Here is a 22,535-nt window from a genome sequence, read left to right as displayed (position 1 = left end):
TAATGGTATTGTCTTGTTCATCTTTATTACATTTAGCGGCTTATTGCTTTATTATTATTACTACTATTATTATTATATATCTAAAAGAATAATTTTAGGGTCCATATTTATAACTCGTGGAAGGTCTATAAAAACCATCGACCTCTCGGAGACGACTCTACCTTTACCCACATATAACTTTAACCTTTGAACCTTCAAAACTACACGTTAGTCTTCAATTTGCTTTCAAAACATTGCGATTAATTGCGATTAACTCGACATTGCGATTAACTCGTTCGGAGTCTTAAAGTACTATAAAAATATGATTTTATTATAAACATCAAGGGTAGATGCTCTAAAGTCTAAACCCCGACTTAAATTTAATCAAAATAAATATCTTGATTTTGTCACTAATGATCTTTCACGCATTTATGAGTCATGACCGGAAAAAAGGATTGTTCATTAATTCTGTTCTGTAATTAATTAAATCCCTTTTCATTTTAATTATTTTTCAAAAAAGCATTATAATATTATACCTTTATTTGATGCCACGTCACCAAAAACCACTATGGGCGCGCCCATTGTTCCACATCTTAATCCGGATAATCAACCAAACCTGTCCAACGACAGTTACGGTTCGTAGGTTCAACAAGTGTTTTAAAAACCGGTTTATACTGGCCGGTTTAACCGGGTTTTGCACGTTAGGCCGATATTTTGAGTCCGATACTTTTGGACGGTATGCTAGAACATCAAACCAACATGTTTTCTTTCTTTTTTTTTAAAAAAAAAGTAGCGGTTTAAACTCGGTTTTAAGCCTAAGAAACTTTTGATATTTTGCGGCCCGTATTTTGAAAAAATTACATTTATCCTCACGATTTATACTAAACGAGTAAACTTTTGGATTATTTTTGAAAATCGAGTGCTTTTGTATTCTTGTTTGAGTACAGACAATGGCGAAGCTTGAGCTAAGTCATGGAGTGACCGAAGTCATTTAGGGGTGCCCGGGCTTAATACATATAAAAATTTTCGAACGAAATTACAAAAATTTACTCTACGAAACAAAAAAATGGCAATGACCGGAGCCACCCCCGACCCCTTAAAAGCTACGCACCTGAGTACATATTATCTTTTGGATTGCGTTTTACTATTGAATCGTATACTTTTGGGTTATTTTTTTGAATTATAGTTGCATTTATTTGAAATTACAAGCTAAATTATTCACCCCGATTGAACATCCCCGACTCCCAGTAACCAACCGGTTTTTAAAACATTGGGTTAAACTATAACCAAATAATAATGGCAGTCTGGTAAAATAATAATCAAGCAAGGGCAAAACCGTAACAAGTGCAACATAACCACTTTCAGTTCGTAACAGACAGACAGCTGCTTCCTCTGAGAGCCAACAACATTAAACAACAAACAACAAACAACAAACTAAACCTTCTTCTCTCTCCTTCAACCGATTCAATTCAATTCAATTCAATTCAATTCAATTCAATTCAATTCACTTCACTTCGATTCAACAACAATGGACTCCGACGAGGTAAACTCCCAACACCCACTTCAATTATCCACGTCACCATCGCCGCCAATAACAATAACAATATTATTATTATCACAACAATAAATCAAATTAACCGTTTTTTTTATTTTTGTTATTTTTGATTTGGGTTTTTTGATCAATCGATTTTGATCTTGTTTGATTACATTACCATTTGGTTGGTTTAGAAATTAACGGCTTTGAAGAAGGCGTATGCGGAGATTATATTGAATACTGCGAAAGAAGCAGCGGCCAGGATTATGGTGTCGGGGCGGAAAGCTAGCCGGTTAGAACACGAGCTTAAGCACGCGAAGGAAGACGGAGTTAATATGCTTTTGAGACTTAAACAGATGATGGATTTGAAGGTATGATTTATAAACTGTTGAATTATGATTTTTGTTTGAATTATAATATTTGTTTGAATTTTGATTAGTCGGTTAGCGTAGACGAGTTGATTTTGAATTTGGATTAGGGTTTAGTTGAATTGTTTTGTTTAGGGTTGTGATTATTATTAGAGGATTACAATGTTAAATTGAAGCTTTGTGTTATGATGTATTTGGTGTAAAATCTTTTTGTTTCGTGTGGTTAAAGTCTTGAATTTAGGGTAAAAATGCGTGTGTTTTGGTTAGTTAATTGATGATTTGGAGATCAATGTTAAGCGTGTTTGAGCTTGAGATCGTGTTGGATTTCATATGCATTGTGTCTTAAAATTTAGTTATGGGAGTTGATAAGTTTGAACTTTGAAGTGCGTAGAGTTGTAATTTTGGTGTTCGGATATCCGTTTATTTGGATTGGGATCAAACAAAGTAGGGGTTATTCATAGGGTAAGAAAACTTGACATGTGTTTACGCCGAGTGCAATTCAGTTAAACGCAACAAAGAAAGTGAAGCACGATAAATGTATCACTAACGTGGGAAAGTGCGCGATTGTAATAATTTATATTCCTTAGGATAAAAATATAATTGGAGTTTGCGGTTAGTTTTGAGTATTGAATAGGTTGCTTTTATATTTAGTAGGAAAAAAGGGATATTTGGTGACGAACGAATTCAAACTGTGCTAGGTTTTAAGTATCTGCATACAAAGGGTTTAGTTTGAATTGGCTTGTTTTGGGTTGTATTTTGAATTCAATTTTTTTTTGTGTGTTATAGAGTTAGTATTTGCATACAAAGGGTTGAGTTTGAATTGGTTTGTTTAGGGTTGCGATTTTGATTGAAGAAGCACAATGCTAAAATGAAACTTTGTGTTATGATGTATTTGGTGCAGATTCTTTATGTTTCGTGTGGTTAAAGAATGCGTGTATTTTGGGGTTTTTTTGGTTAGTTGATTTGTGAGGGGTGATTTGGAGAGCAATGTTAAGCGTGTTTGAGCTTGAGATCGTGTTGGATTTCATATGCATTGTGTCTTAAAATTTAACTATGGGACTTTATAGATTTGAAATGTGTAGAGTTGTGATTTTGGTATTTGGATTATCGGATATCCGTTTATTTGGATTAGAATTTCCAGATTATGCGACTCGCGGTGTATATCATGAATGCAGAAGCTTAATTATGGGTACACCGTACACAGAACAAAGTAGATGTTGTTCTTAGGGTAAGAAAGCTTGACACGTGTTTACGCCGGGTGCGATTTAATGGAACGCGACAAAGGCAGCATTACTAACTTAGGAAAGTGCACGGTTGGAACAGTTTATATTCCTTAAGCTAAAAAATAATCGGAGTTTTCGGTGACTTTTGAGTATCAAATTGGTTGCTTTTATAGGGAAAATCTTGATTAGCATTTTGATTTCCGAAATGTTCGGTCGGTTGTGAGTTTGAAGTTCAGAGTTAGACTTTATTTGCGAGGATGAATACATTATCATCAGCAGCAAACTATTAAAGTGTGCTCGTTTTAAAAGATTGTCAAAACATAAAAATAAAGTGTGTTCTTTTGCATTTAGTTAGCTTAGTACTTTAGTAAGCAATTAATTTAAGCCTGCATCTAGTGGAAGCAATACTGCTAAGTTAGTATACTTTGTGAATCACAACCTCTGATTTTGATATTAATTTTTTTTGATTGGAAACTCTTTTTAATGCGATTTAATTTCACAATTTTTTGTAGCTTTATACCTACTGTTGGAATTATGATTTTTGTTTGCATTTTGATTAGTCGGTTAGCGTAGACGACTTGAATTTGAATCAGGGTTTGTTGCGTGTTAAAGGATTCGTATATGCATACAAAGGGTTGAGATTAAATTGGTTTTTTTAGGGTTGTGATTTTGATTGAAGAATCACAAATCACAATGCTAAAATGAAACTTTGTGTTATGATGTATTTGGTGTAGAATCTTTTTGTTTCGTGTGGTTTAAAGTCTTGAGTTTTGGTAAAGAGTATGTGTATATGTTTAGCGTGTTTGAGTTTGAGATCATGTTGGATTATTGTTATCGACTGTCATTTTCGTGCGAATTACCTTTTGGAAATTAATTATGGAAGCTGATAGGTTTGAAATGTGTGGAGTTGTAACTTCAGTATTCGGAATTTGGATATCCCTTTCTTTGTATTGGGATTCCAAGATTATGCAAACTCGCCGTGTATTTAATGAATGCAGAAGCCTATGTTGTTCTTAGGGTAAGAAAACTTAACGCGTGTTTACGCACGCTGTCATTTAATGAAACGCGACAAAGAAAGTAAAGCAAAATAAATGCTTCACTAACGTGCGTAAGTCCACGGTTGGAATAATTCATATTCCTTAGGCTAAAATATAATTTGACTTTGTGGTGATTTTTTAGTATCGAATTGGAAAGAAAAAGAACATTTTGGTTTTAGGGAAAATCTTGATGAGCATTTTGATTTCTAAAATGTACTAGGTTTTATATTTCAGTAATATAATATTATAATCACATTATCATCATCACAAAATATTACAGTGTTTGTTTTTAAAAGACATTCAAAATAATGAAACAAGGGGTGCGTTTTTGCGTTTAATAAGTTAAGCAAGCGGTTCCATTAAGTAGGCAATTAATGGTAATATAATTTATGATCATAAATTTTCTTTTTAATGCGAGTTTAATTTCACAATCTATTGTAGTTTTGTACCTACCATTAACGGTTTAATATAATTTTCAGACTCGGGAAGCAGCACTTGTATCGAGCTCCCAACAAAAGAAAATCGATGAACTTGAAGCGCAACTTCAAGAAGCTGAAGACATAGTGAAAGACCTCAGAGAGGATTTAAGAGCGGTTGAAGCACAACTCGAGAAGTTTTCACAAAGGAAAGAAGTAAAGCATACGATACAAGCAAACGATGTACCGATCCCTGAACCCGTTACAAACAAAAGCCAGAAAGTTTATAAGTCTTTATTGCCGATAAAGAAATCGTTTATCGGGGATTTACCTTCTATAATATTAAGAAGCAAAGAAACGGAGCTGTATAGAAACGGGTGTACTCAAAGAGTCCGCGCACGTGAATGTATTCCGCCCAATAATAATATAAAGTCGACATTTTCTGTGAAACCCGAGTCGGTTTCTAAAGAGGGTGAAGTACGAGAGAAAGAAATGGTTTTGGAGCAAGTGAAGGAGACGGGTTTAAAAGTTGATAATTCATGTTTGACTTCTCGGGTTCCAGTCAAACATCGAAAGGATACAGTCAGTGATGAAAACTTAGTAATAACATGTAATGGTCAAAGTACAAGTGGACAAGAAAAAGGCGAGGTTGACCGGTCAAAGGTTTGTAAGACGAGCGAGGTTCCAAGTCAACCTTTGACTGATAGAGTGATCAAGTACACGTTTCAAAGGAAGAGGAAACGGGGGGCTATGATTGATGAAAGTGGGTCTAGTGAACAGAGTCACGAGAACCTACCGGTTGATGTGGGACCCGTGAATGTGAACTTGATTGGAGAATCGACTCCGGAAAAGATACGCCTGGAACAGGTTGCTCATCAGGTTGGTCATTTATCATAACAAACATAAAGTTTTATATTATTTATGTTTAGTTAGATTTTGGATCATTATATATGGATAAGCTTAGGTAAATACTTTCTAAAGTCCGTTAGAGCTTGGTTGTGACTGGCAGTGTGGTCCAACTCATTTGACCCGACCCAAACGGCAAAACTGGACCTGAAAAAAGTTTTTATACCGATAGTCCACGAGTACTGACCCAAAAACTTTCCGACCCCTGTGAGAAAATTTCCTGGGTCCGTCACTGCTCATTGGTTAAAATCCGATATTAAACGACCTCTAGTACTAATATTTTTTAAGTAATTAGTCATTGATAATGTTCTCTTATTAAGTGATACTACCAAGTCATGCAATATTATCTTCATATGTTGGTTATTTGGATTTAACTTTTTTTGTTGTGGTTTACTCCCTAACTAATTTTTCTTCTTATTCCAACATATAGAAAGTGGATGGAATTTTTTTATTTCATTTATTGACTAAGTTATAGTTCGTTCACCTTATTTGAAAAATCCATCCATTTATCCATTTTATATGGGTTTGAATGTGGTGGAAAAAAGGGTCTAGGGATTACACCAATAAAATGATACTTAAGGAACTTAATCTATAAAATTCCACCTTTGTCTATTTTTTAGCATGAATGTCTCGAGCAGTCGATTACATTCTTTTAACCTCTTACAAAATGTTGTGTCAGTCTAAACACTGCCCCCTTTGACTATTGTCCCACAAAAGTAAAACTAATATGAGTCCTGTTAGAGTGTTAGTAAGATCTTGGGTTCCGTACGTTCTAGCCAGGTCAGATGGTGCTTGAACCCGAAGCCATTCTGATTTGTGAAAAACAGCAACTTAACCAAAAATCAGTAATGATAACAAAGAATAGAATTAGTGGAAAAGTAACAGAACAACAGACGCCAATCTAGTTTCTGAAATCAGCAGCAAATGAAAACAGAAAACATAAATAAAGTCCATCTTGAACAGAAAACGGGAAACATAAAACATACACGCACACACATATATACAGTAATAAAAATAGATAGCAGAAAACATAAATATACAGATATCAAAGTTTTAATCCTAAGATACAGAGATCAAAGTCTATATTTTTATTGCAGAAATTCCAAAAAGAAATCAAAAGTACAATTCTTGATGAAAGTATATATAGCAAATGAAAACAGAAACAGGGTTTATTTTGAACAGAAACTGAAAACAGATTAACCAAAGCCATTCTAATGTCTGAAATCAATCCAATAGACATTTAATATTGTTAGTTGTATTTAGTTTTAATTAGGGTTTTAGCCCATGTAGTTGGTTAAAGCCCATGGGCCTTTTATGGGTTGAAAGCTAGGGTTTGTTTGTGTATAAATAGATGTAGTTGTCTTTGTATTATTCACACATTCAAGTAATAAACATTACTTTCACTACAACCATCTTCTTCTTTACATGGTATCAGAGCTACGACTCTCGATCCAAACCCTAGCCGCGATCTGACCCGAACCCGAGTCTGACCAGGCGTCACCAGCAGCCTTCAGATCTGAAACAAGCTCCTGCCTTGTTGTTCTGTCCTGTCACGAAATCCTTTTTTTTTCGACCGTGAAAGTACTGTTCACCGACGAGCACTGTTCACGCGCGGAATCACTGTTCATCGGAATACTGTTCACGCGCGGAATCACTGTTCACCAGAGTGCTGTTCATCGCCGGAATTATTGTTCACGCCGGAAAACACTGTTCCCGCCGGAAGTTACTGTTAAGTCCGGAAATTACCGTTCACGCCGGAAGTCACTGTTCACTGCCGGAAGTTACTGTTCGTTTGCCGGAAAGTTACTGTTCGCTGCCGGGATTTACTGTTCATGACGAGTAACTGTTTACGCCGGAATCTGTTCCTGCCCTCCACCCGCACTTGTTACTGTTCACAGACAATTTTCAGTTTTGTGTATCACTATGGGCGAAAATAAATACATGTATACATTTACTAAAGAGGAGCATGATCTTATTCAACGGTTTCTTACCTCCCAATTGCCTCATCCTCAAACTAGCTCGGCACATTCAGGTAAACCTTCTAGAGACTTATCATGGGTGATTGATTCTGGAGCCACACATCACATGACTGGGAATCGGGGTATTTTTTCTAGTCTTCAAAATGTTTCCCATGCACCGGTACGTCTTGCCAATGGATCTTCATGTCCCGTTCTCGGCATAGGATCCATCAGTAACTCGGAAAACCTAAAACTGTCTTCTATCCTATTTGTTCCTAAATTTCCTACCAGTCTTTGTTCAGTGAGTCAGATTACCAAACAAAACAACTGTTCTGTGACCTTTTACCCAACTCACTGCGTTTTTCATGAACTAGGAACAAACCGGGTAATTGGTACTGGTTTTGAATTAGGAGGTCTCTATCGTATATCCCCGTTTTCGCATCCTGTAGCAAACTTATGTGATTCCGTTGTCAGGGAGGCTCACTGTCGGTTAGGTCATCCCTCTACAGCGGTTCTGAGGCAAATGCGACCAGATTTACCACTTTCGTCTTTTAATTTTCATTGTGAGTCGTGTCAACTTGGTAAACATACCAGGCGTCCTATCCCCCTAGGGTGCCCAATCGAGTCAGTTCTTGTTTTGAACTGTTGCATTCTGATGTATGGGGTCCTTGCCCTATCAAATCTACGTTGGGTTTTGAATATTTTATTACCTTTATTGATGACTATTCTCGCACTACTTGGGTTTATTTGTTGAAATCTCGTAGTGAGGTATTTTCCATATTTCAAGAATTTAATGCTTATGTTCAAAACCAATTTAACACCACCATTAAAACTTTACGATCTGATAATGCTAAAGAATATTTTTCCACCGACTTTTCTTCATACTTAAAAACCAACGGCATTATTCATGAATCATCGTGTGCTTATACATCTCAACAAAATGGTGGTGTCCGAACGCAAAAATCGTCACATATTGGATGTTGCTTGCACAATCATGATCCAATCACGTGTTCCTCATCGTTTTTGGGGAGATGCCGTTCTCACTGCCACATATCTGATTAACAGCATGCCCTCAACCGTTCTTCATGGTAAAACACCGTTTTCTGTACTATTTCCCAACGATGATCCATTTCCTCTCGCACCTAAAGTATTTGGTTGCGTCGCCTATGTTCATGACCATCGTCCGAAAACCATCAAACTTGATCCCCGAGCCATTCGTTGTGTCTTTCTTGGTTACTCACGGGTTCAAAAAGGGTATCGATGCTATAGCCCATCACTTCACCGATACTTTACTAGTGCCGATGTCACTTTTCACGAGTCTCCTTACTTTCCCGAGTGTTCCACTCCTGTTTCTGACCCGTTTCCTGACCTCAATATACCCACATCTCCCTTCCTCCCCACCATTCCTGTGTCGATTCCCTCTACCTATCCAATCTCTGCTGATTCTGACCCACCGACAGAACCTCCGCCACTGCTTTTCACATATGCTAGGCGAGGTAGGGGTCAAATATCAAAGACACTTGATTCACATTCAGGCCACAACCCCGAAATACCCTCAGATCCTCCGTCTGCATCCGAACAATCTACACCTCTCACTGATACATCCTTACCCGATCCGACACCTTTACCAGAAGCTACCCCTGATACACCCGTTTATGATCCTCCTGGTGCACCACTACCCGATATACCTATTTCTTTTCACAAAGAACCCCGGAAATGCACTCGTTACCCAATTCAGGACTATGTTGCCTACACCCACCTATCTCCTGAATCTCATGCGTACACCACTACTCTTGATTCCTACCCGATTCCCAAAAATGTGACGAGCGCTCTCGCTCACCTAGGATGGCGAAAGGCTATGGAAGACGAAATTGGGGCTCTAAAGTCCAATCATACATGGGTTCTTGAAACACTTCCTAAAGGGAAGCGTATTGTTGGTTGTCGTTGGGTGTTTACGGTTAAACTACACTCGGACGGCTCCTTACACCGCTTGAAGGCTCGGTTGGTCGCAAAAGGGTATTCTCAGGCATATGGCATTGATTATGATGAAACCTTCTCGCCAGTTGCTAAAATGCCATCTGTCTGTATTTGTATTGCTCTTGCTGCCATTAATCATTGGCCGCTCCACCAGCTTGATGTCAAGAACGCCTTTCTTAATGGTGTTCTTGAGGAGGAGGTGTATATGGAGCAGCCACCAGGGTTCGTTGTTGAGGAGGAGGCCTCGAAAGTTTGCAGACTACGTCGTTCTCAATATGGTCTTAAACAGTCTCCTAGGGCATGGTTTGGTCGATTCTCTAGTGTTATGGGACAGTTTGGGATGACTCGGAGTGCCTACGATCACTCTGTCTTCTTTAGACACCAGAAAGGAAAGAGGATTATCGTAGTTGTTTATGTGGATGACATTATAATCACAGGTGATGACGAGGTCGGGATCACCAAACTCAAGCAGTTTCTTCAGTCTCAGTTTCAGGTCAGCGACTTAGGTCGATTGAGGTATTTCCTTGGCATAGAAGTTTCTCGCTCTCCACAAGGAATACTTCTCTCCCAACGAAAGTATGTCCTTGATATGTTGACTGAATGTGGCTTACTGGGTTGTAAACCTGTTGATACCCCAATGCTTCCTACAAAGAAACTCCTCCCAAAGGAAGGAGATCCAATGAAAGATCCTGAGCGATACAAACGGTTGGTTGGTAAACTTAATTATTTAACCGTCACACGACCGGATATCTCCTTTACTGTTAGTGTTCTGAGCCAATTTATGGCTGCGCCATACACCGGTCACTGGGATGCTGCCATTCGTGTCTTAAGATATCTTAAGACCTCACCTGGTTTGGGTATATTATACTCTGATCAGGGTCATTGTCGTGTGGGTGCCTTCACGGAAGAAGGAGATGGTCGGATATTAGGGTTCTCAGATGCAGATTGGGCAGGTTGTTCGATTTCTCGACGATCTACCACCGGATATTGTGTGTTTGTTGGAGGAAATCTTGTATCATGGAAGAGTAAGAAGCAACACACGGTTTCCCGGTCGAGTGCCGAATCGGAGTATAGAGCCATGGCAGATGTAACATCAGAGATGACATGGGTACGTCGTCTTCTCATAGAACTCGGGGTTGTTTCTAATGACTTGATGCGGTTATACTGTGATAGTCAATCAGCCATTCACATAGCCAAGAATCAAGTATTTCATGAGAGGACAAAACATATTGAGGTCGACTGCCACCTTATCAGAGATCGAGTAGTAGGCACACAAACTGATCCTCCATCCATTCAACCAGTTCATGTGAAGACAAATTTTCAGCTAGCAGACATTCTAACTAAACCGCTCCGGAAAGCTCAGATAGATTTTATTTGTAACAAGTTGGGCATGATTAACATCTATGCTCCAACTTGAGGAAGAGTGTTAGTTGTATTTAGTTATAATTAGGGTTTTAGCCCATGTAGTTGGTTAAAGCCCATGGGCCTTTTATGGGTTGAAAGCTAGGGTTTGTTTGTGTATAAATAGATGTAGTTGTCTTTGTATTATTCACACATTCAAGTAATAAACATTACTTTCACTACAACCATCTTCTTCTTTACACATATAGACATCAAAGATCGTTCAGTGAGGAAGAAGACGTGAAGATTGAAGAACATACCTGTGAATCTGCGGTTTATAGGTGTCCAACTGTCTTATCTGGGAAGAAGCAACGGTCGCCTTTTGCAATGGGAAAATCTAATGTCACAACGGTCATATTTTTAACTATAAACCCAACGTGTGCAAGAAGCGGTTGAAGTGGTGCCTCAGTTTCTCTATCTACAACTTTGTTTTCACTTTCTAGCTTTTGGATCTTCTTAGGTCCAGTTTTAGCGGCTGAACGGAACCATTGCAATGGACCGAGGTGCTTGCCTCACCTAGGTGCGTGCCGGGCTCGCCTTTGACTACATAGGATATAAGTGCTATCTCTAGTTACTAAAAATGTCTAAACATTATAGATGCCATCATTGAAAACCAAACTCTTCGCACCATAATTGAGTGGAAAACTTTGAGGTATATTATTATTTCATAACCTATCGCAGTCCTTCCGATGCTTTGAGTGAACAAGAACCAACTACTCTACCTGCTCCCTGCTCCATGCTTTAACCGTACCTGCCTCCCATCGAAGCTTGTTTTCCTTGCTACACCAATTAAGAATCTATCATCATCATCGTACTCAGTATATCCCACCAATAGCAAAGCTATGGTAGGGTCTGAGGAGGGTAAGATGTAGACAGTCTTACCTCTACCCCATAGGGATAGAGAGGCTGCTTCCGGTGAGACCCCCGGCTCGATAGTAGTTTTGCATCAAGCCTTGGACATAAGACACATAACACTCCACCATCGGGACACCGACCGATTGGTGCATGTACCCTTGTCTTTCGGCTATCAACGCCACCACATGATGCCTGATTAACCTTCCGCCACTTTTAACGTTATTTTCACGATATTAGTAATATAACGTCAAAATTAGTGCAATTTCGCTTTTGCCCACACATGTATACATTATATGCGTGCACCGCAAGCACGGCGTAAAAAAAATCACACAAGCAAATTAATACCTCAGGCTGGGAAAGCATATGGCCTGCTTTTGAAGATACATCTCCATACAATTAAGAATCTATGAAGGTTTATATTATCTATACTGCTCGTTTCCTCCCCCTTACCCTTAGATATGTCAAGCATTTAACATATTTGGATATATTCATTCGGGTCGATGAACTTACATGTAAACTTACGTAAATTAACATTTAATCAATTACTTTGGTTAATTGGTTACCAACTTACCACATAAAGGCGAAGTTGGCAAGGATGCTTACATTTCAATCGACCTATGTAAGTCAACTAACTTATTTCGATGTTATATAGGTAACTAAACTCACATTTTAACTTTTTATAGGTAATCGACTATACTTAACATCAGGTCCACCTCATCACTTGGTGAGCGGATTTTCAATATCCAGGTTGTCAAGTAACTAAATAGCCGGTTACATCAATTTGGTCCCGTTAATAGGTAAATGGTGGGGGTGGGGTAGAAGAGTATAGGGTCTAGAGTCTCTAGAATATCCTTGTTATTTATTATAGGTAGCAATTTGGTCCTATTAATTTTGGGGTATAGTTGGCCTCTAAAAGGTCAAATCAGTATCATTGAATATAAGTTAGCTAAAACTGGCACGGCCACACGGGTTAAGTTAATAAGGTCAAAAACTCACCTAGAGTTATCTAAAAATGCATAGTACCTCCCATAGTTGTTATATTTCAAAAAACTATATCATCATTGTAACGTTATAGTTCTCTTATCGTATTGAAAATATTATTATTTGTTAATTCAAGAAAAGCAAATACAAAATATTGACTGTGTTGACCTCATTTTGATCTGTTACCCGACACACCAGTTTCACGACGTCTAATATTTCTGTTAGATGGATACTTAAGTTTTGAGTTAAATTTAAAGAAACTTTTGAGCGTTTTATGATAATGACATCTTTGAGCGTTTTTTAATTGCAGCTTATATCTTTATCTGACAAAAAATGGTGGTGACGAGGCTCTTGGGAGAAGCAGATGATAGTTTGATTTACAGGAAGCGTATAAGTTTACCGGCCCGTGTACAAACTGTAGCTTTATGCAGCGTTCTCGACTGCCTGGAATTTTCGCCTTGAATTATTTTTTTAACTTTTTTTAAAATTGTGAATGTTTTTTGAGTTTGGTTCTTCAGGATGCAATCATTGTATCATGTTTACTTGTTCAAAATGGAACGCAAAATTTTAGCAAATACCGGAAGTCATTATCTTGTTGTAGGGGTGGCAAATGGGTTGGGTTGGGTCGAAACGGGTTATGGGTTGGAACGGGTTAGGGTCGGAATGGGTCAACTAAAAAAAGGGTTGTTTTGGTTCGGGTTGGAATGGGTTAGGGTCAACAGGTTCGGGTCAGAATGGGTCTGGGTCAGAATGGGTCCAAGTCGGAACGGGTCAAAACGGGTTTCGTGTTATATTTTTTTACGAGGACAATGGACGAATCGTTTTAGTTTTGTTTTATATTTTGAGTTATGAAATTTTTATTAATTTTTTTGATTTTTTAGGGTTTTTATTAAGATAAAAAAACCCCTCCAAAAACAAAAAACAAAAAATCATAATTCAAAATATAAATAAAAACAAAAAAAATAAAAAAAAATAAAAACTAAAATGTTTACGCTGTTGTCCTCTTTCATAAAAAAGAAAACCAACAAATTAACCGAAACCAAAAAGTCGACAAAAACGAAACAAAAACCGAAAGTCGACAAGACTTGTTGATATGAGTGGCGAAATGAGCGAGTCAAGTTGGTTGTAACTGGTCGAAACATGTTCTGGTCAAATACATGCACCTTTACACATTAAGTCTTAATCAAATATTATCCATAAGGACCATAAATATATCCAAGAATGAATAATTGTGAATTATATGGGACTGAAAAGTAAAATTCACATTAAGTCTTAACGCCCTGCTTGCGGTGCGCGCATATAATGTATATATGTGTGAACCCTCGGGTGGGCAAAAATAAAATTGCACTAATTTTGACATTATTTTACTAATCTCATGAAAATAACGTTAAAAGTGGCGGAAGGTTAATCAGGCATCATGTGGTGGCGTTGATAGCCGAAAGACAAGGGCACATGCACCAATCAGCCGGTGTCCCGATGATTGAGTGCTATGTGCCTTATGTCCAAGGCTTGATGCAAAACTACTATCGAGCCGGGGGTCTCACCGGAAGCAGCCTCTCTATCCCTATGGATAGAGTAAGGCTGTCTACATCTTACCCTACTCTGACCCTACCATCATATTGCTATTTGTGGGATATACTGAGTACGATGATGATGATGATGATGATGATGATGATGGGACTGAAAAGTATAGCTTAAGCAAATGTTGAACTAGATCATGTAAAAACAAAAACAAAAAGTTGTTTTTAAAGAAAGTGAGGACCCTTAACTACCTCCTTAATGACCGGCATGAATTCATACAACTGTTCTATTAAAAAGTTTTTTTTGTTACTCTAAAGTCACTTAACTGTCTAGGTGTTATAATAATTTTATAAGGTTTTTCTTTATAAATATTAAAACTTTTAAATGAAACATATATGAATATTAGTTACTATTAAATTTACTTATTTTTGTCGGTCTAACTTAATTTCTCTTTTCCTTCATTGTCACATCTATTTAAACTATGTATTTTTGTAATAATCACTTGATAGTAACTATCATATATGTATTTTCATAGATGTATCATTCAGGGAAGTTGATTCAAAAATATAACTTTTATAAAAATAATTACAAGATTGAATCTACTAAAACGCAAGTGATCAATTTAGAGGAAGAAAAGAACTTTAAGTTATTTTATTGAAAAACTCTTCCTATTGTGTGAAGTTCCTTTAATAAGAATTTAGTTTTCATGCGTTATTTATATATTTGATAGTAGAATAACAGTCTCGGATAATCAGGCAAAATTCTACACTAAAACCCCTTCGCCCCTAATGCCAAATCCAAAAAAAATATAAATTTTAATATCAAAGCGAGTAAACGGCCAACTCTGAAAACTCGCCCTTGCCTCAACTCGGCTAGTTCAGTTTCTCATTAATATCACGGTTTATTGTCATCTGTGTATGACTTTCCAAGTTTGACTATATTTAGGTAGATTTCTTAAATACATGTAGGGTTGCATTCATAAGCCAAGTGACTGAGGTTGAAGACTTGAAGAGATGGGAAGATAAAAAAAACTAGATGTAGGCTATATATGTTTTTGTAGTTCACTCAATAAAATATGAAAGTAAACTCAAAACTTTTGAAGCTGTCAACAATTATAACATTTTTCCATGATACTTTTCTTGCACATCAATATTGAATTGAATGTCTTAATAACTCAGTTATAGTTTTTAAAACTCATTTTGGTTAATGCATTTTGCCACTTGTGTTTAAAAATATAAATAAAATGAAAGTTATTTTTTATATAGAAAAAAATATATGAGTATTTCATTAAAAAGTCGTGTCTACATTGATACAGAAGGCAACTGAGCAACAAGTTGTGTCGCTAGCACTTTTTGAATGACAAAACTAAGTCGTATAAAAATAACATTCATAGATCGTATGTCATAACATTTCTACTCAGAACCCGTTGGAAACAAGTAAGTAGCTCTACAGCACAGTCGCTAGGAAACCAAAACTATCGAATACAAAGCTAAGGGTATAAACAAGAAACAAGCTTATAAATTGTCTTTATTCTAAAATAATACAAAATGCTATAATCATCTTTTTATCTAGCATTAAAATGTATACAAATACGTCAAATAAATACTAATGTATTTATCCTTATGAAAAATATGTTGTTAACTTAATTGTTAATAAAAAGTTTTATACATCAACTGAATTCATCATACTGCTATCCGAGATAACGTCATACCGACATGGCTTCCATGGATCTTCATGGACAGATCATCAACATCAGTTAAAAAATAACAAGTGGATTTGTCCGCGTGTGAAAACCCTCTTGTTTTTGGTATTAAGAAAAAAATTAATATAACATGATTTTCCATTACAGTAAATTAAGCATTAACTCAATTTTAAGTTATAATAAAAAATTTATTAAGTCGAATGAAACATAAATTGTCTGAAATATTATCGAACACAACTCCTAAAACTATTTATTTAAAAAATATATATATTGGAGTAGCTTTTTTAAGTTACATTTAGTATTTGAACTACTTATAATTATAAAGAACAAATGATCATAACGTATAAACGAGTCAAATAATCTAGCTATCCTGACTCATTTCTATCTTATGTTAAAGATATTATTATGATAAATTCCTAACATTTTATCTAACTCATTGTTTCATCCAGCTTGTCACCTTTTTATGTCCATAAAACTAATTAAACGGCCGTACAAAGAAGTTTAAAGATTTTAATAACCTTAAACCACCTCACAAGAAACTTTCAAATGATGTCTAAATTCTAATTCAAGAAACTATATTACTCTAATAAAAAATACAATTAACTTTAGATGTAATTTTCTCCGCAACCATCGAACCTTGCTTAAATAAAAATATATCCTGCAGGTTGACCGAGTCAAACTGTTGGAAATGGTCTTGGTAAACCCAGTGTTAACGTAAGTATGATTGACATATTTAAACATAAAGTACAGTATGTTGTTACTATGTTTGATAAAGCCTTTTACTTTATAAATCCTTTTAAATGATTCATTTACATGAAATATAATCTTGCTAATTTAGATATTTGGGTGAATTAATTTGATTTTTTTTATCTCATAGTTATTTTTGATGTTTTCCTGGCTAGCCAGTTTCAAACGGTATCTATATATGTTATAACATGAACTAATGAACAATGATCACATCTTTTAAAATAACCTATTAACCCTCGTTCGTTTTGCTTGATATATTAAGAGGTCTAACTGATTTGGTAATCTTATGCTGAATCATTAAGAGATCGAACTGATTAAGAGGTAGCCATTTAATTATTTAACATGTCAATAAAACTTAATCATTAAGATAATTCATGAACTATTAAGCAGTGTATTTTTAACAAACCAAACACATTCTACCTCTAACCGATTCGGATGTAGCTTTTTCATAAAACATTAAAAGATTATCGAACATGATACATTAATTGTTCTTTACATATCTGTTCAGAAAACAAATTAACAAAGGTGACTAGATAAATGAATAGTTGTTTAATTACTTGTTTTCATGGCATCCCATACTCCGTTACTTTTAAGTTACATCTAGCTACCAGGAGGGTAGGCTGACGAACGAGCTTCGGATTCTCCTTTCCCGGATGCAGCCGCGCGTCGAGTTGCTTTGTCGTGAAAATGACAAGTTAAAGGCGGCGCGTAGCCAGGAAGTGGCCCAGGCGCGGGCTATCCGGGAGGAAAACATGAGACTTTCCGCCATTGCTGCGGAGAAGGAAAAGGCCTTCAAGGCCCTCGAGGTTGAAGTTCAGGCCCGGCTCAAGGCCCGTTCCAAGGCTACCCAAGCTGTTAACGAACAGCTTAGGTTGGCTAAGGAAACTGCGCGGAATGCGATCGAGAGGGCCACCCAAGCTGAAGCTGTTGCTGAGCCTCTGCGCGCAGAGAATGAGGAGCTTAAAGCCAAACTAGAGAGGCTCCAGCAGGCTCATGATGCCTTGGCCATGGAAGACGCCAAGAAGCTTCAAGAGATCTTGGACCAGAGGGGTATGCTTAACCACACTGAGCGTAAGCTGAAGGGCGTTGAAGAGGCTGCTGCTAAGGAAGTGTTGCTTGCCAACCTTAACAAAAGTGAAGCCGAACGCGCCCGTGACTAAGCTCAAGCTGCCCTCCAGGAAGCTCTGATCACCAAGGAATGGCTTCTACGAGAAGCTTTGTCGCAGGTATGCGTAGCTTCATAATGTCTTTACGCTTTTCTTTATACTTAGAAAAGTTTTTGATATATTTTTTTATTTCTTTTTGTAGGTTGTGCATCGGATCTTCACGAACACATCTTATGACGATTCCATGAGCGCAGCCCTCAACGCTTCCCATGAGGATGGGGAAAAGGATGGTTTCCTGCTTGGTCTGGGGTTTGTTGAGAAGGGCATCCCGCCTTCCAACTTCCCTTTTTATGACGTGGACACTGAAGCTGCCTATGACCAAGCAGTGAACCAGTATGCTGCCTTCCCGCATCTGGTGGTGGAGAAGGTGAACGAAATTGCTGCTGCTGATGATGGGCTAACCATTCTCAAGACTTTCCTTGAACCGCCACAGCCAACTGATGGTGCGGGTACAAGTGGGTTTGGAGGGAGTGGTCCTAAAGTTTGAACCTTGAGATCCCTTCCCACCGTTAGGATAGATTTATATTTCTGTAGACGGGTAGATACCCGGCCATTCTTGTAATGTTTGAATTTTTTTATGAAATATAAATGTTTGTGGGGGTAGGACCGCCACTTTCATTGGATGACTTGTGTGACATCTGCCCGATCCGACCCGACCCAGGTACCCGTTTCTCTGACCCGATCTCTTTCTTTTATGATTTAATATTTATTTATACTTATATTTTATTTTTAATAATAATATATATTTTCCTTCCCGCCTCTTTCTCTCTCTTTCTTTCCGCCGTCCCGTCCCTCTCCTTCTCTCTTTCCGCCTTCTTTTCCCTCTTGTCGCCGTCCCGCCCTTAAGCCTTGTTTCCCTCTAACTCTTTGCTTGTCCTTTGGTTCTTCCCGCCTAAGGATGTCTGCAGCTCCACGCGCCAGACTCCTTACATGGAAGCCTGCGTGAAGACATCTTGTTCCTGCGATGCGTGAAGAGAACTCTTCTCGCAGCGCGCTAAGAATGCATGTTCTTCCCGCAATGCGCTAAGAATGTATGTTCCCGCGATGCGCTTAGAATTCTAGTTCTTCACGCAGCACGCTAAGGATTTGTGATTCTTCCCGCAGTGCGCTAAGGATTGTTGTGCCAGCCTTCGCGCTCGCGCACTCAGCCTTCCCGCGCTTAACCCTTGTATCTTCTGTTTATTCTAGCCGTTTGCTTTTGTAATGTCTTTTCTTCTGAGCTGTTGACCTAACCTATCTAATGTCTGAATAGTTACTTTCGGCGCAGCATGCGTACCAACCCCATTGGTTGGTAGAAAAAGTGACTGACATTATCTTTTGAGATCTGCTTTTTCATGCTTTATCCTGTACCTTTTTCTGAACCGCCCATGCCTTTTTTACTGTTCCCTGACAGCTTTATCTTGCCTCTGCAGCTGCCATATCTTTCCATATCTTTTGCTTTTGGATTCTTATGCTTTTTGATATCTTTTGCTTGATCCTGTTAATGATCTTTTCCCCTTTTCTAGGGATTATGTCTCCTAGGGTTTTCCTATAAATAATAGTAATATTTTCATAAACACTACACACACAAAACACTTAATCTCTCCTGTTCTCTTGCCCCTTGCTCTCTCTGCCGTCTTCCTCTCTGCCTCCGTCTTCCTCCCTGTTCTGTCCTGCTTTTCCGGTATTATATATAATAACTTATTAATTATGCTAACTTATAATCAAGACTTAAAACCGATCGTTAAAACAATAATCTTATTTATAGGTTAACTTGTGCTTGTTTAAAGTTGGTTCTTGCTTTATCTTACACCGCATCGTTTATCAAGTGAGTAATCTCGTACCTAATCCCTTTTTGCTTTTAATGTTTTGGGATGATCATGTGTTCATACAAACTTAGAGTCTTAAACTTGTTTATGAACTTTAGTCGCGCAGTATCCCATGTGTTGAGGACGTAGACTTGGCTGTTTATTTGTATGTGTGGATCATTAACCGTCTTGTCGGTCTATTCCGCAGTTTTCATGGTACCATTAGATGAACACGGGAGAACTATCGTTTATGATTTTCTCTTTTATTTACACATGCACAGTTAGTCTTGTTTGTGAGCTCAATTGTGAGCACTGGCAGTCTTGTCTCTTAGAGTTGGTCCCGATCTGATTACACCCTTGTTGAAACCCAGACATACACATGTTGCGCGCAGATTTATTGTTATCTATGTATTGTATTAAACTTGATTTCTCACCAACACGCAAGTGTTTGACGTTTATTTTAACACATGTTCAGGTTTGCAGTAGCTGTTTTGGAGCTTGTGGACACATAGGACGTTTTTACTTTTGGACCTAGATTAAAATGTATCAAGACAAGTTATTGCTGTTCGAATATTTTGATTTATAATATATTGATTTATGTTGGTTTATTTATATCTTATGTATACGTTGCGCATGCGTGAATGAATATATTTATTAAATATTGACACCCAATAGTGTCACGAGTAATGAAACAATATGTGGCGCCCCGATGTATAATCCGCCTTTGGTCGGGGTGTTACAGATTGGTATCAGAGCTCGTTGACTTTAGGATAGGTGGTTAGACGTAACGGCCTAGAATACCTAAGAGTCCCTTCTCGCGCATGAGAGAAATCTCATGTTTGCGCGCTTATTGTTAATTACTCGTTATTTATGAATATGCTCGCGCTTGCGCAGTATATGATTTTATGTTTTATTTCGCGATATTTCGATTTTTGTTGAATTTCGATTTTTATTGATTTTACTTACATATTCGTTTGTTGGATTTGAAAATCCGAAAAGTCATGGTGATACATGAATAGTTGATTTTCAATTTCCATTTACGATTATGTTCTGAGGTTGGAGACTTGAAAAGTCATGGTGATACATGAATTGTCAACCTCCAATACTCATTTTCTTGTATATTTTATATTGAGGATTGAAAAGTCATGGTGATACATGAATCGTCAATCTCCAATACTCGTTTGCTCGTATATTTTAAATTGGGAATTCGGAAAGTCATGGTGATACATGAATTGTCGATTCTTGATTCGAATTTGTTACCTTTATTAAGTCTGCATTTAGGGTCATTTATTTTACTTTAACTTTTGACAGTAACTGACTCCGCGAAACCAAGCTTTATGAGATTAAAACTTTGCGCTAAAACCAAGATATTAACTAAAATTAAAATTCTTATAGAATGCCTCCGCTATCAGCTCGCCATCTCAAGAAGAAAGAAGCCGCGCGCAGACGTTCGCTGCAACGTTCCCAGGAAATGGCCGCCGCGATAGCCCAAGCCTTGAGCCAAAACAATACCTCCAGTTATAACATTAAGTCCTTTAACGCGGGTAACCCTCCAAAGTTCACAGGTCTTGAAGGAGCCACCGTGATGCTCCAGTGGCTTGAGAAAATAGAAAACACTTTCCTCCACACCCAATGCCCCTCAGACAGACGAACCCTATATGCTTCCAGTGTCCTGGAATTCAGAGCGCTTACATGGTGGAATGGAGTAGCTCATGCGCGTGGCGCAGAGGCTGCTTCTAGCATGACATGGGAGGAATTCAAGGAAATTCTTACGCGAGAATTCTGCCCTCCCAACGAAGTTAAGCGCCTGGAGGAAGAATTCTGGAACTTGAAGCAATACAGCGGAGAAGCGCGCGAGTACGCGACGCGCTTCCATGAACTAAGCCTGCTTGTCCCTCACCTTGTTACCCCTTCCCGCCGAGCAATCGAGAAATTCCTTGGGGGTCTCCCCATGGAAATTCAAGATTCTGTATGGGCCAGAAACCCAGTTACCCTCTCTGACGCCATCGAGTTGGCCGCTGTGCTCAGCGACAACCATGTCAGAGCAGGAACCCTGTTCCTGCGGGGAACAGAAAAGACCAAACTCACCAAGACTGTCCCTGAACCAACAGAAACCAAACCTGAACCCTCAAACCGTAACAACCTCAAGCGCAGGCGCAAGGCCTATGCGCTTACCAACCCGCCCATTGTCCAGCAACCCGCATACCAACCTCCAGTTCATGCGCCTAACCCACTGTCAGCCTACCCAACTCCCCCTGTAGTCCATAACTATGCCTTAACCAATCCCGCACTCCCTGCCCCGCCTCCTAAGAAACCTTACACAGGAAACCATCCCTTTTGCCCAACCTGTAGATTTCACCACCCAACCCAAACCCCGTGTCGACTTTGTACCCGATGTGGCCGTACTGGTCACCATGCAGAAAACTGTAGAGTCCTTCCCACCAAACCAATTGCGCCAACACCACCAGTCTACCCGCAAAACCCTCAACCAACCTACCAAAACCCACGACCCAGAACGTGCTTTAACTGCGGTGACCCCAGTCATTTCCGGAACGCGTGCCCGAGACTACAAGTGCAAATCACGCAAGCGAATCCGGTGAACCAGATTTCAAACCAAGTAACGCGTGGACGAGCTTTTAACATAACCGCGCACCAAGCGCAAGCGAATAATGACGTAGTTAATGGTACATTTTTGCTTAACGGATTTTATGCTTCTGTACTTTTTGATACTGGCGCCGATCGAAGTTTTATCTCTCGCGCCTTCGAGCAGAAGCTTGCGCGACCGCGCAACGATTTAAAAGAGAATTTTTCAGTTGAATTGGCTAATGGCGAAACTATTTTAATAAACTCAGTGATTAAAGATTGTACGCTTAACCTTAACGAAAACGATTTTCTGATCGACCTCATCCCCATGCCTCTTGGAAGCTTTGATGTTATCATTGGTATGGATTGGCTCTCGAAGAATCGCGCCGAAGTT

General features: G+C 38.3%; 1 protein-coding gene across 1 annotated transcript; it reads left to right on the top strand.

Annotated features, from left to right (window-relative positions):
• The first annotated feature begins 1,476 nt into the window (after positions 1-1,476).
• LOC143565128 (uncharacterized) lies at positions 1,477-13,083 on the top strand. Its single transcript, XM_077052199.1, has 4 exons — positions 1,477-1,522; positions 1,708-1,884; positions 4,621-5,436; positions 12,946-13,083. Exons 1-4 carry the CDS (start codon positions 1,508-1,510, stop codon positions 12,976-12,978), a joined length of 1,041 nt encoding a protein of 346 aa, XP_076908314.1. The 5' UTR covers positions 1,477-1,507; the 3' UTR covers positions 12,979-13,083.
• Positions 13,084-22,535: the final 9,452 nt, after the last annotated feature.

This window comes from Bidens hawaiensis, unplaced genomic scaffold, assembly GCF_021521415.1.
Source record: "Bidens hawaiensis isolate Kalapana, Puna unplaced genomic scaffold, B.hawaiensis_p1.1 tig00022287_1, whole genome shotgun sequence".
NCBI lineage: Eukaryota > Viridiplantae > Streptophyta > Magnoliopsida > Asterales > Asteraceae > Bidens > Bidens hawaiensis.
Note: the sequence above shows the minus strand (reverse complement) of the source record. Positions and strands in the feature narration are given on the sequence as shown.